Genomic DNA, 19,278 nt, shown 5'->3' on the forward strand with positions numbered 1-19,278 from the left:
CTTCGCCCCCCCCCCCCCCCCCCCCCCACCATCAAGTTTTTGTATTTGTAAACAATCACCAAACTTAGTTGCTCCGGAGTCAAGTTCCTAAGGACTCTTGTCCCTCTTGCGTTGGGATATATTTCCTCTTTCCTTTGTCCTTTCCATTTTCCTACAAAGTCTTTGAAACAAGAAAATCTCATAAACAAATTGGTTAGTCACACTCCTCAATTGTTTTTCTTCTCTCAAAAATGTTTTCTCAATCTTTTTCATATTTTTCGAAATTTCCTCTCTTTTTTCGAAATTCATTGCCATAGTTTCCCCTCTTTTTCAACAATTCACATCATCAAAATCATGACAATTAAGCTCCAATATCACACACATTCACCATTTCAAGATATAGCAAAGTCAAGTCAAAAGTCAACAATTTCCAAAAGTTGAATTCATCTTCTTCCCCAATTCAAAAATTAGGGTTGAAGAGTGAATGTGGGATTCTCCAATCAAGTGTATGCATCAACAAATTATATGCATATTCAAGCTCTAGAACAAGTTTCTAAGCAAATTCCATCAATAATTTCATGCAAATAACAAGAAATCAAGCATTGGGGTATCACACTCGACTACCTCTTCAACACTCACCTCTTCCATATCAGTTTGTTCTTTTTTCAACCTCAAGTACAACCCTTCTCTTCCCTATTATTTTGTTCTTTTTTCAACCTCAAGTACAACCCTTGGATTGGCTTCCAAAATCGCGAGATCACCTTCAAGTGGGTAATTAACCCGTGATGAACTTTTCTTCGTGAACTCCTCCATCATAGTTAGCATTTTTGTTTCGATCTCTTCCAATGGAAGATCTTCCTCCCAGAGGATAACAACGTAGTCCTTCAATTCACTCCTAATTTCGGCCCTTAAATTGGTCGTGTCCTCCTTGGCCAAATAAAGAGAGAGAGAAATAGCAAGAAATGAGAGAGGCATAAGGTAGAAAGGTTAACATTTTTAGCCCGCCTAAAATGCAAAAGAGAATAAGACAAACGAAATGTAACAATCGAACAATTAAAAGAACTAAAAAGCCTAAAAATGAAAGCATTAAAACATAAATTCTAAACCAAAGCAAGTAACTACAACAAAAGTTACATGGAAAACATGTAAAACAAGATAGGAGATGATTCTTGGCACGGCCAAACCATGTCAGACATTGTGCACGTGGGCTCCACGCGTGGGAGAGCCACGTGTACCAATACTGGAAAAGTTCGGCGTGGTCTCCACGTAGATCAGCAGTGCTGAAACTTTTCTCCGTCTCGCGACATTTGCCGTCCAGTTTCGGTCAATTTTAGCTCAAATAAGCAATGGCTCAACAAGAAACCAAAGCAAAAACTAACGAAAAGCAACAATATATACAAGGATAAAATTGGGGTGCTTCCCATAAAGCGCCACGTTTAACGTAATTGGCTAAACTCGGTGTGTGCTATCCTTCGAAGCACACCGGGTTTGGGATCTCACCAAGCGTCCCGTGCACTTTGGGGTCAAGGTATGCCCCAAGTTTTAGGACACCCTTAAATTTTTATTTTTTTTTTCAAGCATGTACTTTTATTGAATAGAACAAAGTGGCCGAAACCTTACAAATGCCTTAGGCCCAAAAGTAACCTAAGACTCACACTTTGAGGTCAAAAGACCTTACATGATCAAGGGGCATAAAGCCCTAACCATTTAAAGGGCCAAAATACCTACAAGCTTAAAGGGCCAAAGCCCTAACACACTAAAGGCCCAAATGGGCTACAGAATATAATCCATAGACATAAGCCCATTATACATCAAGGAAACCATTCAGCCTTATCTCGCATAGTCCATTCGGCTATAGCCCAATTCTGTCACAACCTCATTTAAATGCCAATTACATTATAGCCTAACAATCCAGAAAAGCCCAAGCCTCCATTTATTAATTTCGGCCCAACCTCTTCATATACTCATTTATTTGAGCGCAGTAGCTATCAAGCCCAATCCTCAATTCAATCACTTCTTTAAACCAATAATTCCCACCAAACCGTACAGCCCTTCTCTGTTAATTCATAATCATAAATTCCTCCTTCCCCAATCAAATAATAAACCCAATTCACTCATAGGCCCAATTCACTCATAAACCCATTCTTTACATACGCCCCAATCCAAAATGCAAACATTTTAATTCAATTGTGATCAGCTTCAACTCATGAACCAATAAAATCAACATCCTCACAATTCCATTTCCGAATAACACTGCCCAGATCATATGAGCATTCCTCATACCTCATCACTATCAATGTTTTTATGCATATTTCAGCCCATGCACATAGTAATGTACTAATGTTCAACCTCTTCATACTGCAACTCAAAATTGCAGCAACACCACTCCAGAGCATCAAATCCAGCTCTGTATTACTTAAGATGCACAACACTATCAAAATTTTACATTCAAACTCAACCCATCATCAACTCCACAGCATGCACTACTACTGCACAATCAATCCCACCTTCCATTTTATTACAATTCCAGTATTACAGCAGTAACATGAACTACTACTGCACATTGCATTCAAAAATCCCTGACTGCCATAAACTGCAGCCTCTGATTCCCATTTGAATCTATGCATATACATTTTATTATCCAACTCACAGTCAAATGCCCTTCTCTAAATGGAACCATTCTCAATCCCAATATTTCAATTCATTCATAATGCCACCTTCCCTGTTTTCCAACTTATTCCAGTCCAGAGTTCCAGAAACAATGCAATATTCTAACAAGATTACTGCACATATTATCATGAATCATGAATTCACTATGCAGTTTATTCCACCCTGCAGACCTTCACTTCATATTAAAGTCACTCCATCATCAACTCACTACAGCCCCCCTCCACATCCATTCTTCTTTCTTTTTTTTTAATAATTTTCCAGTGGCCTCCCATCCTCGGTCAATCCTTGTCAGATTCCTCTGAATCCCCGGAATCCTCCGAGCTCTCCTCAATGACACCTTTGAAAAATATTTTAGTCCAATCACATAACAAATCACCCGTAGTCAAGTGTTTATATTTTAATCCCCACCCCAACCTTGACTTTGGTCCATACTTTTTTCCTATCATACTTGCCGCAATCTTATCTTTCAAAATGCTTGATGCCTCACTTGCTGCCTCTGAATTAAACTTTTCCAACCATCCCCCATGATTGTCTCTCAAGTTTGCCCTTATTTCTCGTAATGATTCCTCATCTTTCAAAATGCTTGATGCCTCACTTGCTGCCTTTGAATTAAACTTTTCCAACCATCCCCCATGATTGTCTCTCAAGTTTGCCCTTATTTCTCGTAATGATTCCTCAATTATTTCACACAAATCCTCATCTTGGTCCCACTTTTCATTTAATATCAAAGCCCACTCCTTCAATTCTCATTTATTCTTCTTATTTGCATTTCCTGTTGAGTTCCCCTCCCCTTCTTGATCCTTCTCTTTCACTTCCCCAGTATCTCTAGTTGGCTCATTTATCCTTACACAACTTTCTTGCTCATTCAGCACCTTCTCCTGATCTATCTTAGCAGGCTCACTCACCTTATTTTCCCTCAAAACCTCCTTGCTCTCCAAGTCCAAACCATTACCCATTTCATTTTTGTTTGTCTCATTTGATACAATACAGATATCTATGCCCCTGGCTCTCAATTCACTTATCATTTTTTCTAATCTAGAAGCACTACCCCTCTCATTACCTTTCACCCTTTCAATTGTTTTCATAGCCCCATCCTCTTTCTCCTTTTCTTTTACTTTGCTTACAACCTCTTCAATTACTTCAGGCCCTGTTTCTGCCACAGGATTCGCACAAACAGATGGCATGCCTTTATTCAGAGCATTAACCTGCTCAATCTGCTCTACTCCCTTGTTTGTAGGTTCCACGACCTCATCAGCAACCATAGCTCGACCTTCTCTCATATGAGCACTTTGACAAACTGTTGGTGTGTCCTTATTTACATTCCTCTCTTCCACCACCACTGGCTCTACATTCACCTCAGTCTCCGTTTCAGCCACTGGATTATCTCTAGCACGAGACCTTCGACAGTCACTCATTACATGCCCAAATCGAGAGCAATTCGAACAGAATTTCGGCATCCATTCATATTCAATTCTCTGCCAAAAGCCCTTCAAACCATTCCCAATCCTAATCCAAACTCTATGCACTCTCACATCAATCTCCACTCGCACCCTTGCAACACTAGGCCGAGCCTTCTTCATTGTTGCGGAATCCATAAACAAAAATTTCCCAATCGATCCACAGAGTGTATCAAACGAATTAAACAAATGCAGTGGGAGATTAGGGAATGCAATCCATACCGGAACAATCGAGGAATCATTCCATGGCTTCCAATCTGGTGACCAACGTGAGAGCCAAACACTCGTCCCAGCTACCGTCATTCGGTTTCTTGCGAGAATCACTCTACAATCATCTTCAGATGCGAATCGGAGAAGGATAGTATTCGCACTTAGCGATCCAATTTGGACTTCGCCTGGTATATGCGATCGAAGATCCGTCCTAATCAAATCGATGGAAGGCTTGTCTCGCCCAAATCGACCAATTACAGAGTTGTTTCGCTCCATCTCTGCCAATCTATCCCATTCGTCCTCTGAAAATTTCACAGATGGGTTTGAATCGCGACTTCCATCTGCAAACTGATGGCCTCGCAATCGATCGCTAACCTCATGTTCACAATCACAAACTGGAGCTATTTCTGGAAATAAATCGCACAGATTGGAGTTCAGCTCATCATAATCCATAATCCGAACGTGGAACCTCCGAAAAACTTATCTCCACCGCCGGCAGCAGCGGTGCCGCCTGCGACCCTCCAATCTCCGCCAGAGTGAGCAGCGACAAATTGGCCGAACAAATCTGACTATAGGCGGAATATATGATACTAGTATCTGACCCGTGCGGATAATAATTTTTGGCATTTTAATAGTTGAAAAGTATAATATAATAATTAAAGTAAAAAAAGATTACAGATAGTATTGGAAAAAAAAGATAACTCTTTCATTAAAGAATCAATAGTTCATTATTACAAATTGTTGAAAATCTCTTTATATACAACATTTTTTGTCGTAGTAAGAGACCCCCCATTTTCTCCACAAATCAAGACTTTTAACCCCCGGGGACTACTTACTCTTGAAACTGCAACATACATTTGACCATGATTAAACAACGGTTTTTTTAAAAACAACCCAACGTGTGCTAATGTTTGACCTTGACTTTTGTTTATTATCATTGCATACGAAAGCATCAAAGGAAATTGTTTCCTTTGAAATTTGAATGGTATTCTTGGATCTGAAGGAGTCAATGACATAGGTGGAACTAAAACTTTGGTCCCTACATTTGCTCCACACAAAATCTTAGCTTCTATCACACGATCAGCCAATTTAGTAACTATCAATCGAGTACCATTACAAAGCCCTAATGAATGGTCAATGTTTCTTAACAACATCACTGGAGAGCCTACCTTTAGTGTTAGGCAATGATTTGGAATACCAGATGATTTGATGCTATTCAAAAATTCAGGTGTATGCATGTTTGAGAACATATCAACATTTGAATCTGACTTGCACACTGAATCGCAACTCAGATATGTTTTACCTTCAACTTCATTCATATCATTCATATACTGATTGATGGTGTCAACCACATCCAAAGTAGGGGCAAGTATTGCTCGGTTCTGAAGAATTGTGTGATCATAATTTCCATTACGGAACAAAGGGAATGTACTATCCACTATTGTCGCAATCGGATCATCCCCACAGTGTAAGAGATTCTGGCTAGGTATAGTTATATCACAATCCACATCATTTGCTTCCCCTAAAACACTGTCACCAATATCTGCTATCCACTTGGAGAATTCTTCTATTTCACGTAAATCAGAATGTTCTTGCAGGTTTTGCAATCGAAGATTTTTTGTTAACCTCATCACTCTACAATTCTTCCACAAATAAGAAGAGTTAATTGTTGCTCCAACAATATCTTGCCTTGTCCCTTTTGGAATTACAGGAAGTATTTGTCTAAAGTCCCCACCAAGAACAACGGTTTTGCCCCCAAAAGTCATCCCTGCACTTCCTGGATTCTGAAATCTTAACAAATCTCTCATGGTCTTGTCCAATGCTTCAAAGCAATGTTTGTGCATCATTGGCGCTTCGTCCCAAATGATTAAACTACACTGCACGATTAATCCTGCCAATTGACTACCTTGTTTAATGTTGCATGTGGAGTCCTCATTTATGTTGATTGGAATGACAAATCTTGAGTGTGCTGTACGTCCGCCTGGAAGCAATAACGATGCTATAACCACTTGAAGCAACGTTTAAAACTATTTCTCCTCTTGACCTTAAACACGAAGACAGCGCTTTCCAAAGAAATGTCTTTCCTGTCCCACCATAACCATATACAAAAAATAATCCTCCAGCCTTTGCCTCAACATCACCAAGAATAGTGTTGTAGATGTTTCGTTGTTCATCCGTTAGTTGCCGAACTAATTCTTCATTCTCAACTCTTTGAGCATTGCAATCATAGGACAACTCTTTATATATTAGCCTATTAGATGTCATCTGAGTATCACTGTTGTTGGGTATTGGCATATTAGGGAAGTCTTGCAATCTTCTACCCCAAATGGATAACAATTCTTCTATCTCGGTCAGCGCATAATTCTTTTTGTCTGCTTCATTCACAATTAGCCCTAAAGATTCGAAGCATGAAATTTATTTAAGGACAATTCAATTCATTTGTGCGTTCTAATAAGTAATACAATATTAGCTAGCAAATCAATAATATACAGAAATACGAACCTGGATTGTTTGTAACCTTTCGTATGTTGTACTGGGCATCGTCAGCCAAGTGATGCCATACCGCCTCCCATACCGTCTCGGGCTTTGAAATTGAGTTAGAGGTAAGAAGCGTTACAAACAATTTTCTTAGAGCATGGGCAGATGCCCATTGGCTTGCTTCATTAACAGCATCAACATATTCTTGGTCATTGTCTAACAAACCGAGCGCATAACATGCTTCCTTATAAGATTCATATTGTTGACCGTGAACATTTCTCAAATCTTCAAAGCATGTAGCCCCACGGATGGTGTTTAGTAAACACCTCAGGTAATATATTTCCCCGGTGCCTGGAGGTACATAGGAAACTCTCCCAATTGCAAAACCTTTTTTGCGTGGATGCCATTGTCTTACATCTTTTTTCCACACAAATTTGTTTGGCATTTCAACATAGGTTAAACACCTTGCATCTGAGTATTTCTTATTGCATTCAAACCATTCAAGAAACATGCTCTGTGCAACAGTAGGCCGATTAATAAGATCCTCTATTGCGTCATCGTCTCCAAAAACCACTGTTTGTTGACCAGGTAAATGAAAACTCAAACGCTCTACAGAAGGATTTTTATGCTGAATCTCAAATCCAAAGATGCGCCATGCAGCCTCACATGGGGAGATATACCTACAGTCGTAATACATGTTTATCTCATCCACAACTTTGACGCCATCATCATCTACATTTGCCTTGTAAAATTCTGCAGTCACCCTATCATGACCTTTGTTAACGTATTTGAACAAATACTTTATTGAGCGTGACTGATTACACCACTCAACATTAATATGAGCCCTATACTTTAACAAAAGGTACCGATTATGCGGGACCACGTATCTATTGTCAAGCTCAATTCCACTCTTTTTTACGGTAGCCCCATTATCACGTCGTCGATATACTGGGTAACCCTCTTCATCAAAGCTTGACTTGTCAACAAATTTCTTGGGGAAAAACTTCAAACACTTTCTAGCTACCATACACGGTGAATTTGACCTTGCAACACCACATGGACCGTGAATCATGTACTCAGCAACGGCCTTGTAATAGTCAGGGTCCAATTGTGGATTTGGAATTTCGGTTGAGATAATAGCATCCAAGTCATGAAGTTCACCGGCTGTAGCATCTTGGTCAAGAAAAAGTAGGATGTGGGCATGTGGCAATCCTCTCTTTTGGAACTCAATTGTATATAGAACTGCATGTAATGCATCGAAATATACATTAGCGTTGTAATTAACATTATATTATTATATCATATAAAGAAACAAATTTACAATGACAATATACCTGATCGAACATTTCCGAAAAGCTTGTATTTTTTACAATCATTTAATAAGTCATCCAACTTAATCTTGAAAACCCTGCTGAGGATATCTGCTCTGTCTTGTGCTGCTAAGTTGTTTCTGTTAAGGTACCGTTCAATCTCTGGCCACTTGGGATTGCATGTGAATGTAATAAAGAGGTTTGGGTACCCAATCCATCGGCATATAGCCATTGCATCCTGGTAGTTTTGAATCATGTAACGTGCACCACCTGTAAAGCTCGAAGGTAATATAACCCTACAACCTTGAGCAGCGGGGTTAACTTCACCATGGGTCAAAGCATCAGTCAAGCAGTTGTAAGTTTCACACCTTAAACTCTTTTGATGCGTCCTTATATACTTGAGTCTCCCACACTCAACCATTGTATAGCCATCCACTATAAATTGTTGTAGTAGCCTCCTAGAATAAAGCAGGGTTGAGGTTTCCATTAAATGCTCGTGTAGACGAAATGCAAAATACTCTCTTGGGGTAATTCTTTGTCTACACCGATTTCCATTACCTCTTGAACTATTAAACGGGATATCATCCCTGTACCCATCCTCTCCATACGGGAACAATAAGGGGTATTGTAAGGGTAAGTATGCTGGGTTTAGTTCGTTTATTCTCTTCAACCCTCCTCCATGGCTTTCAACCAAGATATCGCGCTCACCCATACTTGGATCTAGGTCCCCAACTATCAAAGCTGCAACTTCTGATACTGTTGGTAAATTGTATGTTCTCGCATCTTTATTTCGCTTCCCTAACAATTTGATCTTCACTTCCACACGGGGGTTATTATCTAATTCATCTCTCGCCATCCTAAAAGACTTGACCAGCACATTATATATATCTAAATCATGTTGTATATCTGCAACTATTTCCGTGTGTATGTGATTTTCACCACCATCAGGCCTAAAATGAAATAAAATATGGTATTAGTTAAAAGCCCAGAAATATGTATACTTTATTACTGTATATATACGTAATAATATTAATGCACTTACCGAACAGCGTGAATGCGATTGCTAATCTCATTTTCGGTGTCGTAGATATATAACTGTGAAAAATGTGGACGTTCACCATGTTGCGGTAGTTGACTACCAATGAGATGGTAGTTTTGACCGCTTAATCTAAACGTGGGCGGGCCGCTCCCAGTATTAACCGACCTATTTACACGGCCACCCATTGATGTAAATGAGAACATGCTATTGTAAGATCTTATGTGTTGGAGAAAATGCTTGCTCTTGTCGCCTTGTCCAAAAAACAAATTTTGAATACCACTCGGAGGTATTGAAGGAGGTGGCAAGCGAATCTTTCCCTGGCTACAACACAATGAATACCTTGGAGTACCTCTTACAACAGCCTTATTCATCCTTTCTTCAAACCAAAACATCGCACCACAATACTCACAATTGTAACTTGGATCCCCAATGTCCTTATACGCAACTGCTATTTCAAAATCATATTTAGTAGTGCAATTGAATGTACAACAAAATATTATTTGGGTGTATTGATTTAACTTACCAGGTTGTATAATACAACTTTGTTCCATATTTTGTGGTTGATCGACGTTATCAAATTCTACTAACAAATCTCTTGCGTTCATCGTAATCATTATGCACCAAATGGCCACCACTACTCGACGTTATACATGTAGTGTCTATATGTGTTAAAGAAAATAAAATATTAACAACTATATAGTACACATAAAGAGAATAAATGAAGTACATCTGTCGATATTTGGATCTCACGAATAAATACATTTATGATGGCTTAATCCAAAATAGTATTTACTTAAAATTTAAAGAATCTAATAAGTAGCTTTACCTTTAGTAATATGTGTGAGCTGAGTAGAAATGCATGTACGACTACAATTCAAGGTACTACGGCTTGAGTGGTTGATATCATTCTGACACACTGTGCTTGTAGTATAACTTCCTTCAATTTGGAATGTTCGTTGAGTAGTACCTACGATTTACAATCAATTTCTATATAATTACAATTTTCCAATAGTATATATTCTTAAAAAAAAAAGTTAAACTTAATATCCTATTTACTTACCATTAGTGATGTTATTCAACGGCTTACGGCTTGACGTATTCACCAAATCAATACGACCTAAAAAAAAAAAAGAAACAAAAATACACAACCATCCAACCTTATAAATATAAACTACTAACAATACGAACACCAACAATTTGGTACATTACCTTGAGTTACGCAACTTATTGGTGTATGAATTAAATACGTCTCTGAAGAGGACATTGTTTTCATCGATTTACTATTACTGTTCGATTGTATGTGCTGCAATTCCACGTTCTCATCTAGACGACAATAATATGCATTTATTAAAAACATAACAAATATGAATACGTAAATAATTCGGGAATAATTAGTAAGTATGATACATGTAAAATATAAACTTCAATGTGTATAAAATCAATTGAAACTATACAATTTTCTTTCTAAATATGTCCAAGAAGTACTACAAAAATAAAAAACAATGCTAAATGTTACTAACATAATGCCCCTAATATATAGAACTTATATTATGAAGCCCAAAAGTTTTGATATGCAATCTGAATATATAGCCCTAAACTACAGCCCAAGAATTACTCTCGTCCCAGCTACCGTCATTCGGTTTCTTGCGAGAATCACTCTACAATCATCTTCAGATGCGAATCGGAGAAGGATAGTATTCGCACTTAGCGATCCAATTTGGACTTCGCCTGGTATATGCGATCGAAGATCCGTCCTAATCAAATCGATGGAAGGCTTGTCTCGCCCAAATCGACCAATTACAGAGTTGTTTCGCTCCATCTCTGCCAATCCATCCCATTCGTCCTCTGAAAATTTCACAGATGGGTTTGAATCGCGACTTCCATCTGCAAACTGATGGCCTCGCAATCGATTGCTAACCTCATGTTCACAATCACAAACTGGAGCTATTTCTGGAAATAAATCGCACAGATTGGAGTTCAGCTCATAATCCGAACGTGGAACCTCCGAAAAACTTATCTCCACCGCCGGCAGCAGCGGTGCTGCCGGCGACCCTCCAATCTCCGCCAGAGTGAGCAGCGACAAATTGGCCGAACAAATCTGACTATAGGCGGAATATATGATATATACGGTTGTTTTATGAATATTATATGATAATATTCATATAATATTCATTAAACATCACATGCATTTTGGACAATTTGGGTATTTTAAAACTTAGGGGTAGAAAGGGAATTTTTAGACATGTTTACCTCAGTTGAACACTAGGACTTGTTCCTCCCTTTCTTTGTTTTGAATTCAAGGGTGTCCTATATCTTGGGGCATACCTTGACGCCAAAGTGCACGGGACACTTGGTATGGTCCCAAAACCGGTGTGCTTCGAAGGATAGCACGCACCTAGTCTAGCCAAAGACGTTAAATGTGGTGTTTCTTGGGAGACACCCCAAGTCTATCCTTGTATATATTATTGCTTTTCGTTAGTTTTTACTTTGGTTTCTTGTTGAGCCATTGCAGATGATCTTAGTGTTACGCCATGAAAAATTTGAGCTAAAATGTACCAAAAGTAGAAGGCAAAAGTCGGGAGACGGAGAAAAGTTTCAGCACTACTGACCCACGTGGAGACCACGAGGAACTTTTCTAGTACTTATGGTTGATTCATTTGAGGAATTGAGGGCAGTGTGCCATGCTTACCTCGGTTGGACAATAGTACTTGTTCCTCCCTTTCTTTGTTTTGAATTCAAGGGTGTCTTACATCTTGGGGCATACCTTGACGCCAAAGTGTACGGGACGCTTGTGTGACACCCCTAAATTTTCACGCTAATATAGGCATAAACTTAATATAAAAGCTAGCAAATCTCATAACTAACAACAGAATAAAGCGGAAGCATACTAGTACTCAAAAGGGTGTCATGCTACATCAAGGCAAATCCAAACCTAGATGCACAGGCTAAGAATCCATAATACTAATCAATCAAAGTAATATAACTAAAATAGTCAATACATAAAGCATAGTCTACGCCGCATAGGGCTGAAAAACATACAGGTCACTAGACTAAGCATAGGGAGAGGTAGATCTATCTCTAGCGCGCTCTCGGCTCAATCTACTCCATACCTGGAAAACAGTTAGGAAAACATTAGCAAAGAAATGCAAAGTAATCAACCACTCACACTCGTGAGAAATACATATTATATCGTAGGTTGTAAATAGGTTTACACACACGTATAGAATATACGCACCAAAGAAACTGTTCTTTATTCAAATCAGATGACTCAACAACAACAAACTGAATGAATCACAAACCAAAGACATTTCCAAATGAATCCAATATCAAGTAACGAATGCATAAGACAACAATTCTATAACAAGATACCAACTGAGTCACAAGTTCAACAGAACAACCACAAATGAAACCAACCAAACACAATCTCACATCACTCTCTTAGAGTGATCCCAAAACTACAATACAAAGGATAAGATCCAAACCACAACCACCAAACCACCATACCAACCCATCATACCAAACCACCAAACCAGACCACCATACTAATATCACAACATAGAGGCATAAAGCCCAACCACAGAGGCATGAAGCCCAATCAAAGAGGCACGAAGCCCAATCACAGAGGCATACAATGCCCATTATCTCAGAGGCGCGAAGCCCAATCACAGATGCATACAATGCCCAACCACAGAGGCGTGAAGCCCAATCACAGAGGCATACACTGCTCAATCACAGAGGCACGGAGCCCAATCACAGAGGCATACAATGCCCAATCACAGAGGCGTGAAGCCCAACAATTCCTCTTTTAATACCAACAGCAAGCAAAGACATAATCCCACCAACCACTTCCCAAAGGATATCAAAGACTCAATAAGCCAAAGGAATACTCATAAGGACTCAAGGTCTCCACATACTAACTTCAGATTCATTCCCGAAGGAATTACTCAATCAACAATGCTCAACTCATAATATGAACACAGGACATACCAAAGAATCAACCAACCATACTAGTTCAATAATCCAAGATAACCCACTAATGATCGAGAATAAATACTCAAGAAGAATCAAGATGGAATACTCAACAATATGTTCATGACATATCCCAAATCAAAGAGGAAACAACAGAGTCAACAGACCATAAAATAGCTACTGGAACAGAACTAGACGTGAACTAGCGGAACAGAGTGGAGAAACACCCTAGTCCGTCACCCTCTACCGTCCCAACTGGCGGAGCACCTCCATGGAACACCCTGGTCCGCCGCACCCTTCCGTGGGAGGGCACGGGGCTCCCCAGCGGAGTCCTCCCTTCCGTCAAGCTAGACCACCAGACACTTATGGATTGCCCAGGCGGGACACATTATACCACCTGAACGCACCACAAGTGCAATCCCAGTACACCACTCCCAGACCAGAACAAAATACACACGATAAACATTCCAGAATACGAAATATGTTCAGACTACACAGATTACACATCTCAGAGACCAAATAATACATGGAATCCATAACAATAAATACTCATACTCATCACAATGAAAGGATAATGAACACAAGTCTATAGATCCACAAGATAGGTCCACAATCCAACAAATCAAAGGCTAAACACCAAGAAACTCCACAGGATTCCACAACACCAAATACTATTCATAGATTCAAGAGTGAAAGTAGGTTTTAGTGTAACATGGAAGATTACCTCTTGAAGCTTTAACAATCCACAAGCAATCACCAACTCTAAGCTCATCTCAAAAGCAAGTCCATAACCATGAACCTGAGAATTAATTGAGTCTAATATCATCACTATTGGCTACCACCACAATAATAATAATATTGAGATTCCTATTTGGCCCACCAAAGTCCTTACCCGGAGTCCATAACAATAACTAATTGGACCAAGATAAATCTTAGGCATTAATAAGGGTCAATATTACCTAAGCTATAACTAAAAATATGGTTATTATTTAATAATGACCAATAACTAGTCCAACCACTAATTAAGCTATGATAGGCATTAGGCAAGGATTAGCTCTATAAACCATGGACCTATAATCATAATTAAGGGTCATTAACAATAATTAATACCTAAACCATACTTAAACTAATAATCTAATTATGATAACCACAAACATGGATTCTAAATAATAAGGCTTACCTACTGTATTACACTTACTGAAGTAGAAGGGAGAAAATGCTACTGCCAACCCATCCATGCAGTCACCACACTCGCTGGAGGCCGAGAAGAGAGCATCACCGCCGCCGAGGAAGAGAAGTTGCTGCTGCTAAACTTCACCGCCAAGGTCCATCGTCGCTACTGCCAAGTCGCACTAGTGCCGCTCTGCCATTCATGCCTGACGGGGGAGAGGAATCCGCCAGAGCTGCCCGCCACTGGAGAAGACCGATACCGCCGCAATGCCGGAAGGGACCAGCTACACTGTCGAAGCTACTTGCGTCGACGGGGGAGGAGGAGATCGCCATTGCCGGTTGTGACGGCCATGTGACTCGCCGGTAGGGATGGAGGCTCACCGGTCCATTGCTGCTGCTTCGCTTCGTCGGGACTCCGCCGTCCCTATCTAGTGCTTCAACAAGGAGGGAGACCGCTGCCGAAAAGAGGAAGAAGACGCCACCAAAGAGGCCGCCGGATTCCGCCGCCGAAAACTCGCCGTTGATCTCTACATCGAAAGGAAGGGGGCTGGTTGCAAGAGGTTTCCATTGTTGTTGGAGGTCATTTAGACGATAGGAATGAGAGTCAGAGGTGAAGAGAGACGAAAGGGGAATTATTGACCATTGCTAAGAATAGGAATTTCCATTTATAGCTAGGGTAAGTTCCCATTTTGGGCTAAGACCTTTATAGAAGTTGGGTCAATTATAAAAAGGGTCAAGGTGAGTTGGGTCACTAATCATAGTTGGGTCACAAATATATATACAAATATGTATACAATTATGGGCTTAGAGTATTTTGGTTCTAAAATAGTAATTTATAAAAATATATCTAGAGCCCATTGCAACATAATTATATTCATAATTATTTTACTAAAATAATTAATGGTAAGGAACTAAGCCCTAATTTTAAATATTTATATTTAAAATAATTGCAAGGAAAGTACGGGGTATTACACTCAACCCCCTTAAAAGGAGTTTCGTCCCCGAAGCTCAAAAATCATTTTTGGGGACAGAGAGTTAAAACTAGTACGGTAGTATATAGAGAAAATATTTATATAGTATAGGCTTAGTTTTGAAAATTTTGACCCAACGGGACAAGAGAAGGAGAGGTTTAAGATTTAAGATTCAACAACAATGTCGGTTAAGAATGGGATCAAGGGTTTACCAAGGTCACAACTTAAGAAATTAGGTTGTCACCTTGCAAAGAATCATTTCAAGAAGCAAACAAGAACAATGTTTGAAATGATAGAAAGGATTTTACAACTAAGGAAATATCAAGTCCTTCCAAGAAAAGAAAGAACTCGGCTTCGAGAGACAATAGGGACGAGGTTTGAAAACAATGAAAGAGTTTTTCAATGACAAGGTATTCAATTTATTCAAGGAAGAGAAGGAAATTAGGTTCCAAGAGAAGTCAGGAATGAGATCTAGAAGGACAAAAATGATTTTTCGACGATAGTGTATTCAATTATTCAAGGAAAGAAAGAAATTCAATTTCGAGAGGAGATAAGAATGATATTTAGAACAGATAGAAGGGATTTCTTAACGAAAGGGTATTTGGAGTTTCAAGGAACAGAAAAGAATTTGGCTTTAAGAAGGGTAAGGGATCTCTCTTCGTTAAGTGATTTTCACGGCTCAACGATTTGATCACGACACTCTGACCGACTGACGGTTCTTGACCTTGCTTCATACGCGACTTTAATCTAAAATTCAGATAAGCCCTACTTCATAAGCTACGACCCGCACAACCTTATCACTCCAGGAGAGCCCGAAGGCGATAAATTACGAATATCCTTCTTCAGCACGGTCACTAACCACCTTTACCTTAGGGGTAACATCAACATCGACACCATCCCATAACGGATGTAAAAGTTAACTGATGACCGATTGGTACAAAACGACCGATCTTAAAAGGAGATTCGCCTATGATTATTGGTGACCTTAGAAACCGAGTTTAATTTCTTGTTCTTTTAAAGCACCAAAGTCTTCATACCAACTTAATGCATATTCCTTCTTTGGCATCGAGGCCTCTTGCTCTTTTGATCATACAAGACCTTGTAAGGAATCCTTTATTTACTCGACTGGTAGGCATTGTTGTAGAACAGTTCAATCAAGTCTTAGTATTCCTCTTGTGATCCTTGCAAGTTAATAGCGCGAATATATCCACTAGTCCTTCCAGTCTTCAATGGTTCTTCTTGTTGGTCATGAAGAGGTAGTGCAATGCAGCTCTCAACTTTAATCTTGCGTTTAATACGATGAGAGGTGAAGAGAGACGAAAGGGGAATTATTGATCATTGCTAAGAATAGGAATTTCCATTTATAGCTAGGGTAAGTTCCCATTTTGGGCTAAGACCTTTATAGAAGTTGGGTCAATTATACAAAGGGTCAAGGTGAGTTGGGTCACTAATCATAGTTGGGTCACAAATATATATACAAATATGTATACAATTATGGGCTTAGAGTATTTTGGTTCTAAAATAGTAATTTATAAAAATATATCTAGAACCCATTGCAACATAATTATATTCATAATTATTTTACTAAAATAATTAATGGTAAGGAACTAAGCCCTTATTTTAAATATTTATATTTAAAATAATTGCAAGGAAAGTAGGGGTATTACATCTTGGTATGGTCCCAAAACTGGTGTGCTTCGAAGGATAACACACATCGAGTCTAGCCAAAGACGTTAAACGTGTCATTTCTTAGGAGGCACCCCAATTCTATCCTTGTATATATTGTTGCTTTTCGTTAGTTTTTGCTTTAGTTTCTTGTTGAGCCATTGTAGGTGATCTTAGTGCTAAGACATAAAAAATTTGAGCTAAAATTTACCAAAAGTCGAAGGCAAAAGTTTGGAGACGAAGAAAAGTTTCAGAACTGCTAATCCACGTGAAGACCACGCAGAACTTTCCAGTACTGGTCCTAGTGGCTCTCCCACGTGTGGAGCCCACGTGGACAATATATGACATGGTGTTGTGCATTGTGCTCTTTTTCTTCCAATTCTTAAGTCTCCAAGGTTTGGCCATGCCAAGAACCATCTCCTATCTTGTTTTACATGTTTGTCTTGTAACTTTTGTTGTAGTTACTTGCTTTCATTTAGAATTTATGTTTTGATGCTTTCATTTTTAGGCTTTTAATTTCTTTTAATTGTTAGATTGTTACATGCCGTTTGTCTTTTTCTCTTTTGCGTTTGAGTCGGGCTAAAGATGTTAACATTTCTACCTTATGCCTCTCTCCTTTCTTGTTATCTCCTCTCTCTTTATTTGGCCAAGGAGGACACGACCAATTTAAGGGCCGAAATTAAGAGTGAATTGAAGGCTCACCTTCTTACCCTCCGGGAAGAAGATATTCCATTGGAAGAGATTTAAACAAAAATGTTAACTATGATGGAGGAGCTCACGAAGAAAAGTTCATCACGGGTTAATTACCCACCTGTAGGTGATATCCCGATTTTGGAAGCCAATCCAAGGGTTGTACTTGAGATTGAAAAAGAGAATAAAATGATAGGGAAGAAGTGAGTGTTGAAGAGGTAGTGGAGTGTGATACCCCGTTGCTTGAAAAAGTTCCCATTTTCGAATTGGAAAACCAAAAGGAGGTAGAGATAAAGAGTGAAAATGAGGACATTGAAATAGTGTAGAAAGATGAAGAGCCAATAGGTGGTAACATTCTTTATCCTTCTTGTATTAATATTCTTGAAAATTCTTGTGCTCAACCTTTCATTAAAAACTCTTGTGTGGATGACGCCCCTTTGAATTGTAATGATGATCTTTATGTGTGTGATAATACTTGCTTTTATTTTTGGGAGGATGATTCCATTGGCCTTATTGTTGATGATTCTACTAATGAGTGCGGGAGTGTTGATTCATTTGATGATAATAATTATGGTTCTTGTGAGGATGACTCCCTTGCAGTGATATTTCTAATCCTTGTGATTATGCTTGCTTTAATTTTTGGGAGAATGATTCCATAGAAACTTGTGATACATTGATTGATGATTGTGAGGATTCTGCTTTGTTTGACGTTGAATATGTTTGTTTCAACTTTTTGGAAGATGAAAACTTAGACTTGATTAGCATTGGGTTGATAAGTGAGGTGGATGATGTTTCATTTTACTAATGTGAGGCTGTGGGTGATTCTTCTAGTCAAATTGAGTGGGGTGATCAGACGAGAGAGTGTGAAGAAGTTATGGTGGAAAACGAAGGGATTGTCACTTTTGACATAATTGAGGGAGTTGAGTGGGATGATGTTACCGAGCTTGAATTGGAAAATGGGTGTGAGGGGATATGGTATCAAGAGAGTGCTTTAGATGACAAATTTCTTGGCGATGGAATAGATAAGGAAAGGCAAACTATCCTTGAGGAATGAGGGTAGTGTGCCATGCTTACCTCGGTTGGACAATAGGACTTGTTCCTCCCTTTCGTTGTTTTGAATTCAAGGGTGTCCTACATCTCGGAACATACCTTGACGCCAATGTGCACGGGACACTTGGTATGGTCCCAAAATCGGTGTGCTTCGAAGGATAGCACACATCGAGTCTAGCCAAAGACGTTAAAGTGGCGTTTCTTGGGATGCACCCCAAGTCGATCCTTGTATATATTGTTGCTTTTCGTTAGTTTTTTCCTTGGTTTCTTGTTGAGCCATTGCAGGTGATCTTAGTGCTAAGCCATGAAAAATTTGAGCTAAAATTTACGAAAAGTGGAAGGCAAAAGTCGGGAGACGGAGAAAAGTTACAACACTGCTGATCCATGTGGAGATCACGCGGAACTTTTCCAGTACTGGTCCTAGTGGCTCTCCCACGCGTGGAGCCCACCTGGACAATGTGTGACATGGTTTTGTGCATTGTGCTCTCTTTCTTCGAATTCTTAAGAGTCTCCAAGGTTTGGCCGTGCCAAGAATCATCTCCTATCTTGTTTTACATGTTTTTCTTGTAACTTTTGTTGTAGTTACTTGCTTTGGTTTAGAAATTATGTTTTGATGCTTT

At 39.2% G+C, this 19,278-nt stretch overlaps 1 protein-coding gene and 1 long non-coding RNA gene across 2 annotated transcripts; both read right to left on the minus strand.

The window, feature by feature from the left end:
- Positions 1 to 6,248: 6,248 nt before the first annotated feature.
- On the minus strand, positions 6,249 to 9,328 carry LOC116003933. The gene is made up of 4 exons (XM_031243871.1): positions 9,147 to 9,328; positions 8,129 to 9,054; positions 6,819 to 8,036; positions 6,249 to 6,709 (listed from the first exon to the last, which is right to left on the minus strand). The coding sequence occupies exons 1-4, from the start codon at positions 9,326 to 9,328 to the stop codon at positions 6,249 to 6,251; spliced, it is 2,787 nt and encodes a 928-aa protein (XP_031099731.1).
- Positions 9,329 to 12,004: 2,676 nt separating this feature from the next.
- On the minus strand, positions 12,005 to 14,892 carry LOC116005221. Its single transcript, XR_004094901.1, has 3 exons — positions 14,293 to 14,892; positions 13,837 to 13,911; positions 12,005 to 12,253 (listed from the first exon to the last, which is right to left on the minus strand). It is a non-coding gene; the product is annotated as an uncharacterized LOC116005221 (long non-coding RNA).
- Between the last annotated feature and the right edge of the window lie 4,386 nt (positions 14,893 to 19,278).

The sequence above is a fragment of the Ipomoea triloba genome, chromosome 14 (assembly GCF_003576645.1).
Source record: "Ipomoea triloba cultivar NCNSP0323 chromosome 14, ASM357664v1".
In the NCBI taxonomy this organism is placed as follows: Eukaryota; Viridiplantae; Streptophyta; class Magnoliopsida; order Solanales; family Convolvulaceae; genus Ipomoea; species Ipomoea triloba.